This window comes from Miscanthus floridulus, chromosome 4, assembly GCF_019320115.1.
Source record: "Miscanthus floridulus cultivar M001 chromosome 4, ASM1932011v1, whole genome shotgun sequence".
Classification (NCBI taxonomy): Eukaryota; Viridiplantae; Streptophyta; class Magnoliopsida; order Poales; family Poaceae; genus Miscanthus; species Miscanthus floridulus.
In genome coordinates, this window is record NC_089583.1 from 20468784 (window position 1) to 20487616 (window position 18833).

The window sequence follows — 18833 nt, forward strand, 5'->3', positions numbered from 1 at the left end:
AGCAGCCTCCAAAGGTGGAGGCTAAGTGATATTTATAGCCCCTTTGAAAAACTAGTCGTTATGTGACTGTTGGGCAATACCGGACACGTGACTGTATAGCCCCAACGGTCACTTTGTCAGTGACGCTCGAGACGTCGGAACTCTCGACGATCGCTGGAACTCCTGATCCCCGGAACTCCCGACTCACGTCGAAACTCCTGACAAGCCAAGCTGAGACAACGAAGGAATTGTTATGGCTGGGCAAATACCGGACACGTCCAAGTATCAATACCGGACACGTCCGATATTGCCAGACCTAAAGAAAACAAGTTGGCCCTTTTGTCTCTCAAACACTCAGAACTCACATGGGTTGGCTTGAGCACTCATGAATGATTATCTATCAATATGATGCATCCCTCTTAATAGTACGGCATACCTATTAACTCAAGATCAAATGAAAATAGAGTTTGAAGCACTTGAGTTGAATTTCCTGGAACCAAAATGCCATAACCTTCAATCTTCATCAAGTGAGGGTGTTAACGTGTTGATTTTGATTTTATCCTTGAGCATTGCCATCTTGAGCATTTGACTTGATTCTATTCAACATATGAGAGTTGGCTTCAAAGATATCAAGTAATCCCTTTATAAAGTCATCTAGAATTTGATTCTTCACTTCAATATGACCAACATGATTTGATTGGTGCCTTGACTAAATGCAAGTACTTTCTTCTTCACCCTAGCTAGGTTCCTCGGTCGCCAAGCCGTCGCTTGCCCTTCACCCTTGCTTAGTATCTCAAAGCCTTTCCTTAATATCTTCACCATCTTAAGACATCTATTCACACTTGGTGTCGAATCATTCATTAAGTTCATTTGTATACTTGTCTTTCATGTAGCAAGCTTGACACCATTCCATATGTAATCCTTCTTGTCTCATTAATTATTTTTCAATGTGCCTCCTTTCATATGAGTTGTCGAAATCCCACAATGAATAAGCCTTACATGAATTATATTTGCATTGTTGTCTTGTGTTTGAACTAGATTGTTTCCAACAATAATCATTTTGGCTTTCATTAAATATATGGGAGATAACCTATTTTTTGTTCACACTTAGCAAACGGGTTAGACCTTTAATCACGTTGTCATTCAATCATCCAAAATCCACTAAAGGGCTAGATGCACTTTTAAAAAGTAATTTGGAGCAAATGACATGATACAAAAGAATATTATTAGCCAGAAAGCCTGAAAAACCATGTGTCGCATGAGTAGAAAACATAAGTATCATCTTTTATCTGAACTTTTTCAAGATCTATTGGCGTCAACATATCATCACCATCTTCTGAAATAACGTAGGCTTCAAAATTCCATCTTAAATCAGTTTTAGCGAGGCGCAGTCTGCATTTTTAACCATACAAGATATGAGAATTAGATCTAGTTTTGACTTCAACACAATTTCCCTTAAAAATGTTTAGGCTTTAGTAACTTGAAATTGACTTGGAATAGTGGAAAGTAGATAATCAAAACAATAATAATATGTGGTTTCTTACTCTAGATAAATTATATAACTTAATAAAAGGATGAGAGATCTCTTAATCATGTCAGCAATATGATTCACTATTTCTCTTGTTGGCACATATTCTACACCTGCATTATGCGTTCTGACTAAAGTAAATCTATCAAATTCAGCATCAAACCAATGTTAGGTAAAAGGATATTCTATCAAATCCATAAGATTGTTTTCTTTCCTTTTTCTAATACTTATTTAGTTGTTGGAATATTTTGATGAATTGACACTTTTAGACCCATAACAGGAACTGCATAATTATTTTGTTAAGCATTAAACTTCTAACACATAGTAAAGCCTGTTTTTTAGTCTCTAAACTTATGTCACTATGTCATCCCGGTCCCTAAACTTGTTAAATGCTTATCTATGTGCCTAAATAGAGTCCAGGTCTCATTACCCCCTCCACTGTCCTTCCTCCTCATAGACTCCCCACTACGAGAGGGTGGTGAGCTACGCATGAGGGCTGCAGCAGTTGCGCTCATGTTGACCTCTTGTCACTAGCGCCATGCCTGCTCGTCATCGACCCCACCAAGCGTGTCAGCGCCAGCGACCATAGGCGAGAAGGGTGTCGGCATCAGCGACACAAAATGTGTTGGGGCAGGGGCGGGTCGAGCAAGCAGTAGCGGCTCAAGCAAGAGCGGCCAGGGGCCTGGGCGTGTGGTGGAAGGCTGAGCTCTTGGTGGTCTCGGCGGCGGCGTCCAAGAGGGCTTGTTATGGAGTTGTGCTCAATGCAATAATGCACACGCATACACTGTCCCATCCCCTCGAGCAGAGATGTTGACGGCAACGATAGCGACAGGCTGGATGTGTCAGAGCAGACATTCTAGGTTTTAATTTTCACTGCCAATAATACAAAATCTGGTAGTAAAGCAGAGACCTGATAGGACTACGGTGAGCTAGACCAAAACATTATTTAAGTACCTAGATGAGTGTTTTGCAAGTTAGAGGACTGGGATGACACGGTGGCATAAATTTAGAAACCGGTAGTGGACTCTACTCCAGTAATTATGTATCTATAGAATTATTAGTACATAACTTCCTTCACACCAGAAAGTAAATGGTAGTAACACAACAACAAAAAAAAGAAGCCAACAATCCTTATTGATGCCATCTAAGTAAAAAAAACAAAAAAAAGAGGACAATGCAAGCATGGCAACACTAACCTCATTAGTTCTCACCATGTAGGCTCAAGAAGCTTCCAGTATGCACACTAACTCGAGAGGAATGCCTTAACATCATCAGACTCGCGAATGTACTTGTTCTTGGGTCATAAATCTGAAGCAGTCCCATGGATCTAATAACCGTGACAATCCTGCCGTCCTCCAACACCAACAAAGGATGCATGGGTGAAAGGTGTCCAGAACGTTCAATCTGCACACTATACTGCTTGACCCAAAGGCCTTCCTCGGAGTCCTTCAGGAACCACAGGTCCATGACGCGGCTTGAACCATGGACAATGACCAAGGAACCATTCAGGTTGGCCAACGTAACCTGCTTCAGATACAAATTGTGCCGGCCGCCACCACCAACGAGGTCGCTGGGTCCCTTGATTCTTGGCCTCCATTCCTCCGCCTCGAGATCGAACCGGACTATCCAGCCTTGCTCATCGGCTCTGCGATTCACGGCGGCGAAATACGCCGCCACGCTTAAGAAGTAGACCATCCCACCGACGACCACTCTGGTCCATTCATTCCACACGAAAGACCTCGGAGGTCCCTGCATTCCCCTCCACCGTGCACTGCTGCTGAATGTGCAGACCTCAAACAGGTCGTCACGGTCGCTGCCACTGCCGTCGTGCCGTTGTCGAAATGGAAGCATCCGCAGCACCTTGAGCTCGCATGTTCCGGCGACCTGCCCAAACATGTGCACGGGCTCCCCATAGTCGCGCAGGCTGAACCCTCGCGCAGCGTGCTCTGGTGCGAGCCTGTCTGATAAATTGTGCACGGCTCCGGTGACCGGGTCGAGCAACCGGAAGCTGCCGCTGTCTATCGTCTTGACGCAAACGAGACCGGAGGCCGCCACGCTCACGACCATGTCGCTCGCGTTCCCTGCCGCCACGTGCCTGACGATCTGGCCCGACGACATGTCCAGGACGTCGACGAGGCTGTCGCGGTCCAGGTCCACGTCGTCGGCGTAGGACGCAACGATGTAGGGCTCCGGGCGTCGCGCGGCGTGCGCGGCGGCGAACCACGGGGCGGAGAGGAGGGACCGCCACGCCCGGCACACGGTGCGCAGCCGGCAGAGCTGCTTGCCCGGGAGACGCAGCAGGATCTCGCACAGCGCGTCCAAGGGCAGAGCGCCGGCGTCGCCGCCGCCACAGGCGGCGGGAGTGGCGGGCGCGGGAAGCCTGCGACGTTGCTGTGCGCGGCGCGGCTCCGGCGACGACATGCTGGATACGATCGAAGGCCTCGAGACGTACCTGCAGCATACAGTGACACGAGAGGTCGGATCGTATCGCGCAGGCTCGCTGTAGTTCGGCCGATCGGGAAGACACGGTCGCGAGGGCCGAATGAAGAGGGCATACCAGCGGATCGTGATGGATGTCGGTGCCGGATCCCACCGAAGGCGGCAGGGAGCGCGCCGCGCGCGGCGTTGTCAGGGGAGTTGGGACTCCGTACGTCGAGCGTCGTGGCAAGGCGGTGGCTCGGTGTTGATCCGCTATCTAGTTGATTCTGGGGATCTGGGACGAAACTGCCGCCGAAAGTCTCTCATGTAGCAGCATCTTGTGCCGTCGAAGCGACGAAAACAAAATGGACCTTGTGGGCCGGGAGAAACGGTCAAGCGCACACAGACACGAAGGCCTGCAGTGGATGGAATCCAGCCTGATATGCGCGCAGTGCGCTGGCAGGCCGCAGTGGCATTTTTGGTTTGTTGAGTTTGCCTGCCAGGGGCTCATGCTGGGCCGGCGTTGGCAAAAAAAAAAAAAAAAAAAAAAGCTTTGGCAAAAAAATTCGTCTAAACGACATTAAAAAAACCCGCCTAAACTGTACTAAGCGTTGCTTCCCTTAAAAAAAGATAATCATACGCCCGTCCCATCGGGATGGGCTGCTTCGCACGCCCCGTGCTGCCGGCCTGCGCGCCGTTGCTCGCTCCCGCTCGCACCCTCATCCACCTCGTCTATCATGGAAGGGGAGGCTAGGGAGGCCTACGCCTGCACCTGCGTTTGTGCCCCCATCCACCTCACACTGTTAGTAAGAAGGGGAGGCCTGCGCCACCGCAGTTCCCAACCAGGTTGGTCGTGACCGCCGGCGACAATGTGTTTCAAGTATTTCAAGCGTTTTCAGACATGTTGCAAGCCTATATTTCAAGTATTTCAGTTATTTCAGATGTATGTTTCAAGTGTTTCAACTGGATGTTGCATATGTTGCTATGGTTATACACGCATGTTTCAAGCGTATGTTTCATATGTTTTTCATATTTATGTTGCAAGTGTTTTATCTGGATGTTGCAAAGGTAGATCTGGATGTTGCATATGTTGCTATGGCTACACACGAATGTTTCAAGTGTTTATCTATTTTTAGACGTATATTGCAAGTGTTTTATCTGGATGTTGCATATGTTGCAAATGACTATGTTGCAAGTGTATGTTCTGAATGTTTTATCTATTTTAGGCGTATGTTGTAATTGTTTTGTCGGTGCGAAAAGTGACCAACTAGTAAATATTTATCGTTTTGCCGTATGTTGTGATCGGATGTGGCCTAGCACTCAATGACACATGGTTTATACTGGTTCAGGCAACGTGCCCTACGTCTAGTCTGAGTCGGCCGGTGACTTTATTCCTGAGCCTAGGTGCTTGAAGTTTGCTGTGGGGTTACAAACGAGTGAGAATAAGATGGGGGTACCAGAGGTCCGGTCGGACTCTGGACCGAAGGGCCGAGAGTGAAGGGAGCTCCTACGGGCGCTAAGTATTGGAACATATGCTCTGTGTTGCTTTAGAATGTCTAAAGCTAGTAGAGAATGAGTCGGAATGATCTGTGTGTTGTCTGTTGTTCGTTGAATCGATCCTCTTTTAGGAGAGAGCGCATCCCCTTTTATAGATGAATGGGATGGCCTTACAAGTGAGACAGAGAGAGTGTGTGCTACCTAGTCTTGTTGCCCACGCTGTCGGGTACGAGATGGTTTGTCGACGCCTCCAATATTGTTGACGCCCTGATGCATGTGGTTGGTTCCATCGTTTTCTTCTATTATGGCAAATGTCGGCGCCTACCATACTGTAGGACAAATATCGACGCCCACAACATTGTTCGCGTCCTGACATGTTTGAAAGGTTGCAAAGTACCCTTTTGACATGGCCTGACAGTACTGTCCTGCAGATGTGCATGGTACGGTCCTCGGTATTGCGGTTGACTTGTGCGCCTTATCTTATCTGCTCCGCCTGATTTCTTGGGTCCTCACCGAGCGGGCGTCCCCGTTCGGTCGTTCCTAGTCGGCTCCGATCGCGCCGATCGGAGAAGAGCCGCAGGTAGAGGTTTGGTGCCTTTGGGTCGAAATCAGAAGTGAGCGCCGCCCCTCCTTGGCCAGGCCTTCCGGTCGGAGAGAGCGGGTCGGAGTCGGAAGTGAGCGGCGTCTCTCCTTGGCCATGCCTTTCGGTCGGAGAGAGCGGGTCAGAGTCGGAAGCGAGCGTCGCCCCTCCTTTGCCAGGCCTTCCGGTCGCAGAGAGCGGGTCGGAGTCGGAAGCGAGCGTCGCCCCTCCTTGGCCAGGCCTTCCGGTCGAAGAGAGTGGGTCGGAGTCGGAAGCGAGCGTCGCCCCGAGAGCGGGTCGGAGTCGAAAGCGAGCGTCATCCCTCCTTGACCAGGCCTTCCGGTCGGAGACTAGATCACTCTTACGGCCTATCGTTAGGTATCTAGGCCGGCCCAGGAGTTTCTCGTCGTCCGCAATGTCATCTGCTAGGCCGAGCTTTTTGCTGGGAAACAGACCCATTAGGGACTCCGAGGTTATGAACCCGACATGTTTCTTCTGAGTGTTGCAAAAGTAGATCGTAGGGGGAGAAAGCCTAAGCCCTAGGTGGTTCAGCTGCTTCGACTCCCTGGTGTGGCGAAGATGGAGGTTGCGAACACGAGAGCGGCGGGGGCGTGATACTGTGGCGGATCGGCCGGGATGTGGAGCGGATGGGCGCAAGCACCTACCATCTGGCAGGATGGGTCACGGGGCTCCATGTTGCGTGCATTGGCCCCAAAAAAAAGCTTTGGTAAAAAAACGCCTAAACTGTAGTAGCGTTGTTTTCCTTAAAAAAAACTAGTCATCAAAAACTTGATACCCTACATCATAGAGCATAGATCAACGTGGAATGTAGTTCCTATATTATTTCTACGCATTTTCGAGTATAAATACTAGTAGCGGCAGCCGCAGTAGAGTGGTGATACGGGCACACGGTCCAAGGTTTGTTGGTGGACATTCAGAGCATTACTCAGTTGCCCGTCTCAAAGTCGACTTTGAGCTGTCTGATAAATACCCAACCAAGCATTTGCATGGATTGCAACAGGTCCTGACCATCTATAATCACAACTTGTTGCAACTAGCCCGCTTGTGAGCGTTGGATTTGATTGCAGAATGCAACCGCTAGAAGATGCCGTTTCTTGGCGTGTCATCAATTGAACTAATGTCATAATTGTGACCGTTTCGAGTCCAGGCCCACACAGTTTGATCCATTTCATTCCATCAGAACGGTTGGCTGAAAAGACAGTTTATTTGTCCCTATTATTTGATTCGAGTAAAACATTTACGACGGTGCTAACGTGGATAAGATGCTTAATTAAGTGCGTTCCTACTTATTGTTTGCTAACATGATAACAGAGCCTACTTAAGCACCAATAATTTGCAGTGTAATATAATGTATTCTAAAAATTTTTAGACAACTTAAAAGGAAATCCTCAAATGACGTATGTACCATATATTAAACCCAATTAAGGTGTTTCTCTTCAAATTATGGTTTTCTTCTTAACATTTTTTGTCAAATCTAGACATTAACACCATGTAGAATGCGCTATATTTCAGTATAAGTTTTAGAGGACGGAGAGAGTAGGGACTAATTTTTATACAGATGCTTGCGTACTAATAGTTTGGAATAAATCATTTTGCATGAACTTTGCAAAGTTGCTCCCCCTTCTTGTAAAGTTTGCATTTTTTTTGTTGCTGTGCTGTTGTCGTTGTTGTCGCTATGCTGCACACACGCCAGCCTCCTCCATGCCGTGCCGCGCATGACCTCCACAGCAAGCCCACGCGAGCTCCTGCACGGTGAGCCCGTGCTAGCTCCTCCATGGCGAGCTCCACAATGCCGCAAATCTCGTCGGAACGAGAGAGACGGAACCTGCGGGGTTGCGGGAGTCGGGCAGAGATGCTGCCGGCGATGGTGATGGAGACCAAGTAGTAGGCACCATGGTTGATTCGTGTGGTTGCGGGAGAAGAACTCGTGTAGTCGGCCATGGCTGTTGATCCGATCCGAGGGAGAAAAAGGACCACGGGCATGGCTATCGATCTGATATCCAAGGGAGAAAAAGGTGAGAAGAAAACAAAAAATAAATAAAATAATCTCTGATCCGTGGGTCCCATATATTGGGGGTTTATTGGTGATCTGTTGCAGCATCTTCTTTAGTAACCCCAAAAATAGTATTGGTGATCACTAATACCATCCTGTTAGAGATAAAGTATTGAAAAAACTGCTGGAGATGCTCTTAATAAGATGTCTTTATCTGCACTTACTATTAGTACAACAGCAGAGGCAGATGTTTTTAATTTCCGGAGGCGGATAAACCAACCGCTTCTAATAAATTATCATTGTTAATGGTTATGGACGGAGGCAGTCAACATGTCCATCTTTTTGGGACAGCAAAAACTGCCGATCGGAATGAATCGTCTTCGGTGTAATCTGCCGTACTCCTAGTACAACAACAAAAAAAGAATTACCAAGCAGATGACTTTCACGGTCCGGATATTGGTCCATACATATTCCGTCGAGCCCCATCAGCAAATTATTATTTTCTCAAATGGAAGCGGGACTTATATTAAATTTTACCATAGTACATTCCCAAATTACATATAAAAAATCAGAAACAAAAAATACATAATACTATCTAGATCTTTCATCATCTTCTTTCCCAACGGCTTCCCTCAAATGCCGTGGTCAAAGTGTAATCCTTGTGCCGAATCCAACGATCAACCATAAAACATTAGGCATGCCGTAAGATCCAACGGTTCGGAACTAGTACAAAACGCATCTAAATCGCTGAAAATATATCGGCAGTTGCATCGTCGGCACCACATAGGCAAATTATTAACTCTACACATATCTCAAAGCAGCCATCTGATTAATTAAACATTCTCTACGAATTAGCCAGTCATCCGGTGCCCGTTCCTTTGGTTTCCATGAGGGCGTCCTCAATGGCAGAGGAGAAATCGTCAGCTTACCTGGCCTAGTGTGGAAATAAAAAGGTACAAAATATATCAGCCATGGAGGTGGGTCAAGTAGCCAGAGACAGTACAGTTACCGGGAACTGTGCGAGACTAGCGAGATGCCAAGCGCTAGCGGCGAGTTTTCATTCCCTCTCTCTCCTCCACGTGATCCTTCCGGCTAGGGTAAAGATGGCAACGGGGAATTCCCCGTCGGAGGATAAGCCACCATCCCCGTCCCCGCGGGGGGGAATTTTCCCCGGCCCCGTCCCCATGAACAACCACGGGGAGCCTTCCTTCCCCATCCCTGATCCCCGGCGGGGATTTCATCCCCGCGGGGATCCCCGTCCCCGATACAACAACATACACATGCATAAATCTTGCAAGGTTGACAGATTCACACATGCATAAATCTAGCAGCAAGGTTCATAGATTCATAAAAGATCACAGATTCATAAATCATGTGATACTCATTAGTCTAATCAATCTAGCAACATAGTCTTGCGTGTATATATACTTCAGGGCTAATGGGCCTTTTCTTACATGGGCCTTGCGCCCCTGGCTACTGCGATTCGATGGTGCTGCTTCACGGGGCGGGGATGCGGGGATCGGGGTCGGGGACCAGGGTACCATCCCCGTCCCCGCCATCCCCGACGGGGACAACAATTCTACCAATTCCATCCCCGTGGGGATCAATTCTCCACCATCCCCATCTCCTAATGGAAGAATTCCCCGCGGGGAATCGGAGATCGGGTCCCCGTTGCCATCTTTAGGCTAGGGCAAGCTCCGAGCCCCTTGTTGGGGACGGCCTAAGGTCCGGCAAGGCGACAACACTGTGCGTCTGTGCTGTGAGCTCGCCGTCGTGGCGTCGCTGCACGCCGCCACCAAACAGAGCTCATGCATGTGATCGAGTAGGTCCGAGTCTCTTGCTGACGAATGACGATGTGCCGTAGCCCATAAGTCGTTGAGAAACCGGCACACGCCGGCAGGGTCATCCTCGCCGCATGCGGACGAGACCAGCGTCGTCGTCCAGTCTCCGGTGCTCACTGGTATTCTTGCGCTCGCTCGCTCTTCCACCAGTTCACCGCCTCGAGGAGCCAAAAACAGGCACCATGTCCATGCCTTTCTTTCGATTCCTCCTTGTTTCTGTTGGTGGGTGGTAACGGCGGCTGCTGCTGCAACAATGTGCTATGTTTCCATTGCTGAGCACCATGTGATACGGTACGACTTGTCTATGATCTAGCATCGTAGTAAGAACTGGAAGATGAAAGTTGGTGAAAAGGATCTTATTGCTCAACTTTTGCTTGAAAGTAGAACATGTGCTTACATAGAACATGTGCTTACATAGAATGGTTAGATAGTGAATTAATCATAACTGTTAATAAGAAACATGCATAAGGATTCACTACTAGTAATGCTTTTCACAAAAAAGAAACCAGCAAACCATAAAGCTTATCATATCATTTGGAGTCGGAAAATTATTCCCACTAGTCGGGTAAGTCTTGCGAGTATATTATGTACTCAGGGTTTATTTACCCCTATTGCAGGTGCAGCTTGAGGAATGACTGTTGTGTGGATGATTCTTCTAGTGGACACAAATGAATCCTTATATCTTATCGTTAGATGTTTATTTTAATTCCGTTGTTTAAATTCCGCGCTCTGAACTTGGTATTGTAATAATGTATTTTCGAGAACTCTTGTTATTTGAAATGGACTAAGTATTGTAAACTCGTACTCATTATTGGATCCTGGATGAAAAACATGGATTGTTCGAGTTCTCCCTTGGGGTGTGCTCGATGGGATCGTCTGATGTAGCTAGCTTTCGGGGTGCTTAGCGTCTAGTGGAAGACGAGCGCCTCCGGAAGCATGCTATTTCGAGCGGTTCTGCCACACCGTGCCCGCTACCGGGGTCATCATAGGTGGAGAATTTCAACTTGCTGAAGCGGGGAACACCTAGGCCCGGGCCCACGCCGTCTGCTAGGGTCGTCGGTGCAATGGGAAAGGACGGTCTCAATGGGAACACCGACAGGTTGAGGAGTGGGGATGGCGAGTGTGTGAAGGGAATTTGGTGGATGAGCACGGGCGACTCAGTGGTGGGTAGGGTCGCAGGCGACGCATGGGGCGGCGGATAGGGCTATCAGAAATGTTGTCGTCCCACACCCCGACAGGTCGTATGTATGGGGGCATGGTATAGGCGGGAGGTGGCAACTACTGGCCCTCCACGATATCAAGCGGGCAGAGAGGGCCGCCAGTTGCTGTGCAATTTCCACTATGGTCTTGGCGCTAGAGGCGGCAGGAGGCGCTGGTGGCACCGGTCGCTGCAGGTCGCCATCGTCAAAACCGAACATCTCTGATACGAGATTGGAAGAGCCCAGCGTCCGATGAAGGCTCCAGATAACGTAGCTGTGGGCAACCGGAGGCTAGGGATTGAACCCCCGGTGGCATGCAGGATCCGTGAGGCGAGCGCAAGGGAGAATAGGGAGAGAGGCCAGGAAGCCCGGCAAAGATTATTGCCTTCCTTCATTAATTCCATCGCAGTTTACAAATACTTATTCCCTGACCACTCAAACTCAGTCTAGATCTTAATTCATGGAGAAAGAAAAGGCAATGGTAAAGAATTAGCAACAATTAACATGTGTTTGGTTGAGGGGTTGAAGTGGTATGGGATGGGTTGGACCCAATTTTGGGAGTGTTTGGTTGGAGGAGCACAGGATTGGGTTCATCCCCTAAAGGTAGTATTCTCGTTAGGTGCGGGTTGGCCCGGTTCCTCCAAATCAAGCGGACTGGGACTTCGCGTGAGCGAGCACGAGCGAGCAGAGGCCAAGCAAGGCCGGGGGTGATGGCGAGCGAGCAGAGGCCGAGTGGGGCCAAGCGCAAGTGGCAGCGCGGGCGAGCAAGCGGAGGACTAGTGTGGCTAGCGGTGGTGGCACGGGGCCGAGCAAGCGGCACGTGGATGGTAGCAGGGGGCCAAGCGCAAGCCGCACGTGGGCCGAGCGCATGCGACACGGGGCGGCGACGTGTCTACCGCGTACGACCTGAGTGAGAGGAAGAAGGAGGGCATAGCGACCGATGTGTCGGGCCTATGTGGTAGGGACCTCAACCCACGTCCCATTTGTCTCACACCAAACAAAAAATGGGGATGAACCCAACCCACACAACCAAACAATAAACTGGTTCACTCCATTCCAAGAAATCAGGGATGGATCCAACCCAATAACCCAGGAAATCCCACAACCAAACACAAGCTTACATGCCTAGTCTCTACTATAATGGACCAATCAAAATTGTACTAGGTCCACCATGAAAAAGTCCCCCGCTGAGAGCCTCTAACCATTGTGCACCCAGGAAAATGCACACAGTAATTCATCTGCATTAAAATCAAGGGCTAATAAAACACCTAAACCAAATTCGATGACCACGATTAGATGTGGGATGCCAGGCTTCTCACCCCTGCGCCCTCCTCACATGCCGCACGTCGCACGTTGCGACCCACCGCGACTGCGATGTAACACTCGAAGCCAATCATCACCGAATAAAAAAACACATTCAAAACCTTCCGGGCCGCCGTCGCGCCGTTCGACGTTGAAACATTCTGATCGACCGCGCCCATGCCCACACCCTTCGTGGAGAGGAGGAGGAAGCCGCGGTGCCCGTACGCGCCCACGCCCTTCGTGTAGGGGAGGAGGAAGCCACGACGCCTCCGCGATAGAAAGCTGCACCTCGGTGCCTCCGCTTCTGCCTCCTCGCCTTCTCCTCTTCCTTACCTACGCCGCGGCAGATGCAACACATGGCCCTACCAACGGATGTGCGCGCGGCCTCCATCCTTTCCTACATTTGCCCCCGTTGATCCGCTGCAGCTGTTGACACCGCCTCCTCATCCTGCTCATCTTACATCTGGACATGAGAGCTGCCATTGGTGGACCTCCGGAAGGGGCACAAATCGGGACTCGGGTGCGGTAAGAGATGGACGGGAGGGCGGACATGCTCGGGGCCACGGTGCCCGTACGCACCCACGCCCTTTGCGGAGGGGAGGAGGAAGCCACGACGCCTCCGCGATAGAAAGCCACACCTCGGCGCCTCTGCTTCTGCCTCCTCGCCTTCTCCTCTTCCCAACCTGCGCCGTGGTAGATGCAGTGCACGACCCTACCGGCGGCTGCGCACACGGCCTCCATCCTTTCCTACCTTTGCCCCCGCTGATCCACCATAGCTGTCTGCACCGCCTCCTCATCCTGCTCTTCTTACATCTGGACATGAGAGCTGCCAATGGTGGACCTCGGGAAGGGGCATAGATCGGGACTCGGGTGCGGTCAGAGATGGACAGGAGGGGCGGACGTGCTCGGGGCCGTGGCCCCGCCATGCTCAGCATCTCTCCCCAAACTCCGACACAGTGAATTGGAGCTACGAATCGATAGACCCGGCCAACCTCCCCTGCCACCACGTTAGGCTCACCAGGTGATAGCTCAGGTACTTAGGTGTGCATTTCTTCTCCTTTAGTTTCCATGTTCCTTCTGATCCTTGTTTAAAAAAATGTTCCTTCTGATCTACATCTGGTTTAGTTTTTGGCTTTGCTCAGTTTATCTTCTTTGGGTGCCTTCCATGTACGGAACCGGAGAAATGAGGAAGCATGTTTTTTACTCCCCGCTAGCACCACGAACAGAGACATTGTTTTCCAGCAGGCTTTCTCAAGACAGTGTAAGTTTCTGTGCCTCAACTTCCCCATTGGCAAAAAACTGTTCTTAGACGTTCCCTATCCCCATCATGCTTCATGAGTCTATATGTACTACTAATCTGTTTGGTTATCATATATAGCATCCCCTCCCTAAGTTATATCGGATGGAGCTTCGTTGAAGTCCTGGCACAATTTTCTGTATGTGCTGACACCTTGGATTTTTACGGCGGATGGCATTTTGTCCATTTCATGTTCTGCTTACCCGACTGCGAAACATCAAATGATGCCATTTTGTTTATTTCTGAGGCTAGCGCTTCCTTCCCTTCTTTTCCAAATTCTTTTTTTATTGTTCTAATTCCTAATTGATAATGAACAGAAAGAACATCCTCTCGTGACTAATTTTTATTGTCCGGCCATCTTATTTTAGTGGTATAGTTGGGAATTAGCTGTTCGAGTTTGATCTTGGAAGCTATATGATCTGTCGTGGCGACTGATTCAGTTTTAGCTTGCTTTGTTCAGTTAATGATTGGAAAAATGATTAAGTTGCCTAAGCAGCTATCCGTATTTAGAAATCTTAATGCTAACATCAGTTTATTGGTTTGCTTCTTCCCAAAAAGAATTATTGGTTTGCTTCACAGCCAAATACATTAACACTATTTAGTACTTATCCTTCAGAATCCACCTGTATTAAAATGGTCCTAGGTTCAAAATCTAGGATGATGGCTCTATGCTATTTGTGTTTTCATTCTTCATTAAACGTCTTGCTGCCAAGACTATGGCTCTAACTGCTATAGCTTCTAGGCCCTACAACATCTACCACCGCTTATTATGCCATTGAATTGTTTGACGAAATGTCAATGTTATATAGTAGTATGCTATATAGCAATTAAGTCTGAGTTGTAGCTGGAACTTGAGGACAGATATTTTATTTTTTATAAGTGCAATGAATTTTTATTGTTGTTCTTCCCTTTCGTAAAATTTCATTGTGCACCTAGGAAAATGCACACAGTAATTGAAAATTGTACTAGGTCCCCCAGGAAAAAATCCCCCGCTGAGAGCCTTCAACCATTGTGCACCCAGAAAAATGCACACAGTAATTCATCTGCATTAAAATCAAGGGCTAATAAAACACCTAAACCAAATTCGATGACCACGATTAGATGTGGGATGCCAGGCTTCTCACCCCCGCGCCCTCCTCGCACGCCGCACACCGCGACCCACCGCGACTGCGATTTAACGCTAAAAGCCAATCATCACCGAATAAAAAAAACGCATTCAAAACCTTTCGGGCCGCCGCCGCGCCGTTCAACGTTGATACATTTCGATCGCCCGTGCCTACGCCCACACCCTTCGTGGAGAGGAGGAGGAAGCCGCGGTGCCCGTACGCGCCCACGCCCTTTGCGGAGGGGAGGAGGAAGTCGTAGTGCCCGTATGTCGTGGCGCGGCGCCGCCGATCTCCCGCGCCCACACCCTTCGTGGAGGGGAGGAGGAAACTGCGGTGCCTGGTGAGCTGGGTCTAAACAACGGCGAGATCCATGTGACCATCTAAAAGCTCTAGTTTGGTTTTGGTTAATTGATGAAACCCTGAGTGCTAACCTTGTTTATCAAAGTGATTATGAGATAGGTAGCACTACTCCAAGTGATGAAGCAATAGTGAAGATCATGACGATGGTGATGGCATGGTGATGATCAAATGCTTGAACTTGGAAAAGAAGAAAGAGAAAAACAAAAGGCTCAAGGCAAAGGTATAAATAGTAGGAGCTATTTTGTTTCGGTGATCAAGACACTTAGCGAGTGTCGACAGAATATGCTCGGCAGTCCACCGAGGGGTATCCCACGATGGTAGATTTGTCGGTGGGGGTGTGCGTAATCAGAAACCGGATGGTGACACAAGGCGCAGAGACATCGATTTAGACAGGTTCGGGCCGTCTGATCGACGTAATACCCTACATCCTGTGTCTTTGGTGTATTGTATTGATCTATATGAAGATCCGATCTGATGGATCGTTATAGATCGTATCCACTAGGGGACCCCTGCCTCTCCTTATATAGTCCGGAGGGACAGGGTTACAAATAAAGTAGCATATTTGGTACTATACAATATCTTGCGATGCACGCCGAGCAGCGCCGTGCACGCCTTGATCTTGTGGGCTGGGCCACCTCCGATGGTGCGGCCCATGTCTTGGGGGCCATACCCCCGTAGCTAGTCTTCAAGCCTGACAGTAGGTGACGTAGTCACGTGGTGCCAAGGTCATAAAGTAGAAGACCAGCCGAGCATGCAGCCAGTCCCTGGGCGTAGCCTCGAGATGAGAACAAACACATTCACCGCAAGGTGAAGTGTGCCCACTTAGTCCCCGAGCCTGCTGGAAGATGAAGAATGAATCTTGTAGCAGGGTCAAAGAAAAAGAAGTCTAAAAGCTTGCTGATGTCGTCCGACATGTGCGTATCAAGATCCTAGACATGCTGCCTAAGATCAGCACCTTGATCCGAACAGCATGGAGCAGCTTGATAGCACACCGACGAGACGCAACAAGATCCGAGCACCGAGGAGTCCCCGGCATAGCCGGTGATGTCCAACCAACCAGGGAGTTCCCAACGTAGCTGGCGATGACCGAGAATCGAGGAGCGAGGAGTCCCCGGTGTTGGCGGCGATGACCGAGCACCGAGGAGCGAGGAGTCCCCAACGTCGCTGGCGATGACTAAGCACCGAGGAGTGAGAAGTCCCCGGCATCACTGGCGATGACCGAGCACCGAGGAGCGAGGAGTCTTCGGCGTCGGCGGTGATGACCGAGCACCGAGGAGCAAGGAGCGAGGAGTCCCCGGCGTAGGCGGCGATGACCGAGCATCGAGGAGCGAGGAGTCCCCGGCATCGGCGACGATGACCGAGCACCGAGGAGCGAGGAGTCCCTGGCATAGGCGGCGATGACCGAGCACCGAGGAGCGAGGAGTCCCCTGTGTCAACGACGATGACCGAGCACTGAGGAGCGAGGAGTCCCCGGCGTCGCTGGCGATGTCCGAGCACCGAGGATTGAGGAGTCCCCGCCATCGTTGGCGATGGCATCGCTGGCAATGACCGAGCACCAAGGAGCGAGAAGTCCCCAGCATCGGTGGTGATGACCAAGCACCAAGGACCGAGTAGCGAGGAGTCCCTGGCATAGGCGGCGATGACTGAGCACCAAGGAGCGAGGAGTCCCCGGCGTCGGCGGTGATGACCGAGCACAAAGGAGCGAGGAGTCCCCGGCATCGCTGGCGATGGCGTCACTGGCGATGACCAAGCACCGAGGAGCGAGAAGTCCCCCGGCGTCGCTGGTGATGTTCAAGCACCAAGGAGCGAGGAGTCCCCGGCGTAGGCGGCGAGGTCCGAGCACCGAGGAGTCCCCGGCATAGATGGCGATGACCGAGCACCGAGGAGCGAGGAGTCCCCGGCGTCGGCGGCGATGACCGAGCACCGAGGAGCGAGGAGTCCTCGACGTCGCTGGCGATGACCGAGCACCGAGGAGTGAGAAGTCCCCGGCGTCGCTGGCGATGTTCGAGCACCGAGGAGCGAGGAGTCCCTAGCATAGGCGATGAGGTCCGAGCATCGAGGAGTCCCCGGTGTAGACGGCGATGTTCGAGCATCGAGGAGTCCTTGGTGTAGGCGGTGAGGTCTGAGCACTGAGGAGTGCCCTGCGTAGGCGGTGAGGTCTGAGCACCGATGTAGCTGACGATGTTCATGCGGTGAAGTGTGCCCAGAATGTCTGGTCGGCGACGTATGGCGTTATCTGGTCGGCGTTGACGAAGTTGCCTGGCCCTCGAGCTTTCTGAACTATCGTCATGGTGGCAGTCGCGGTTGTCACGACGCTGTTCTTCGCGATGATCTTGATTGTGACATGGCAGGTGGTCGGAGCAAGTAGTCCGGACAGCTCGCTTAGCGGCTCTAGCGGGAGAGTGGAGTCGTAGCAGAACAGACGTAATCTATGGCCGTGGCTGAGTAGACATGCCAGCTTTTTTCTCTCATACACGTACCAGTACATGCGTACATGTAGAACAAGGCTTCTTCAATAACTTGGTCCCATCCCATAGCTAGCTTGCACGGCTATTTGTTTATTATTTGATTGATTGCTCTTGGCTGATGGAAGCACCAAACGACGATAGGCTGCCGCTCTACCGTGCATGCACGTGCTTGGTCCCGATTGGATCTCGTTGTAACTCAGCGATATGCTTGTGTTCGGCTCGGCATCGTGATCACGATGGACTTGGATTAGGATGGGGCCAGCAGATCCAATCAAGAAGTGGAGCGCCGTGCGGGTGCCACAAAGGTTGACTCAAAGGTGGAGACCTTGAACGCCATCTGGCAAGTGAATGTGGTGGAGCTCACGAACGACATCTTGAGATCGGATGAAGTAGCGAGCTTGCTATACGAGCGCCTCCCCGACGACAGTCTGTGCAAGTTGTAGATGCACAGGGCCATCGCCGAGAACGTGCCGATGATCTTGAGGTACGCCATCTGATTCGCCGGAGGATCAAGCGCACACCACTACCTAGCGCGCCAACTATCGACAGAATATGCTTGGTAGTCCACCGAGGGGTATCCCACGATGGTAGATTTGTTGGTGGGGGTGTGCGTAATCAGGAACCAGATGGTGACACAAGGCGCAAAGACAGTGATTTAGACAGGTTCGGGCCGTCTGATCGACATAATACCCTACGTCCTGTGTCTTTGGTATATTGTATTGATCTGTATGAAGATCCAATCTGATGGATCGTTATGGGTCGTATCCACTAGGAGACCCCTGCCTCTCCTTATATAGTCCGGAGGGACAGAGTTACAAGTAAAGTAGCCCATTTAGTACTATACAATATCTTGCGGTGCACGCCGAGCAGCGCCGTGCACGCCTTGATCTTGTGGGCTAGGCGACCTCCGATGGTGTGGCCCATGTCTTGGGGGCCATACCCCCACAGCGAGTGTGATCACATTTAGGTTAGATAGCCATACTATTAAGAGGGGAGAAACTTGTATTGAAATGCGGTTATCAAAGTGCCACTAGATGCTCTAACTCATTGCATATGCATTTAGGATCTAGTGGAGTGCTAACACCCTTGAAAATGTTTGTGAAAATATGCTAACACATGTGCACAAGGTGATACACTTGGTGGTTGGCACATTTGATCAAGGGTGGTGAAGTTTAGGTGCAAGGGTAAGAAACTCCACCGGCAGAGTGTCCGCCCATAGAGTGCGGACAGTCCAACGGTGCCAC

General features: G+C 50.3%; 1 protein-coding gene across 1 annotated transcript; it reads right to left on the reverse strand.

Annotated features, from left to right (window-relative positions):
• Positions 1–1216: 1216 nt before the first annotated feature.
• On the reverse strand, positions 1217–4195 carry LOC136551101 (F-box protein At3g07870-like). Its single transcript, XM_066542683.1, has 3 exons — positions 4065–4195; positions 2704–3959; positions 1217–1371 (listed from the first exon to the last, which is right to left on the reverse strand). Exon 2 carries the CDS (start codon positions 3926–3928, stop codon positions 2708–2710), a length of 1221 nt encoding a protein of 406 aa, XP_066398780.1. The 5' UTR covers positions 3929–3959; positions 4065–4195; the 3' UTR covers positions 1217–1371; positions 2704–2707.
• Positions 4196–18833: the final 14638 nt, after the last annotated feature.

Bases quoted from the DNA above. Each gene is read 5' to 3' on its own strand.
- LOC136551101 (XM_066542683.1), bottom strand. From the start codon at position 3,928: ATGTCGTCGCCGGAGCCGCGCCGCGCACAGCAACGTCGCAGGCTTCCC.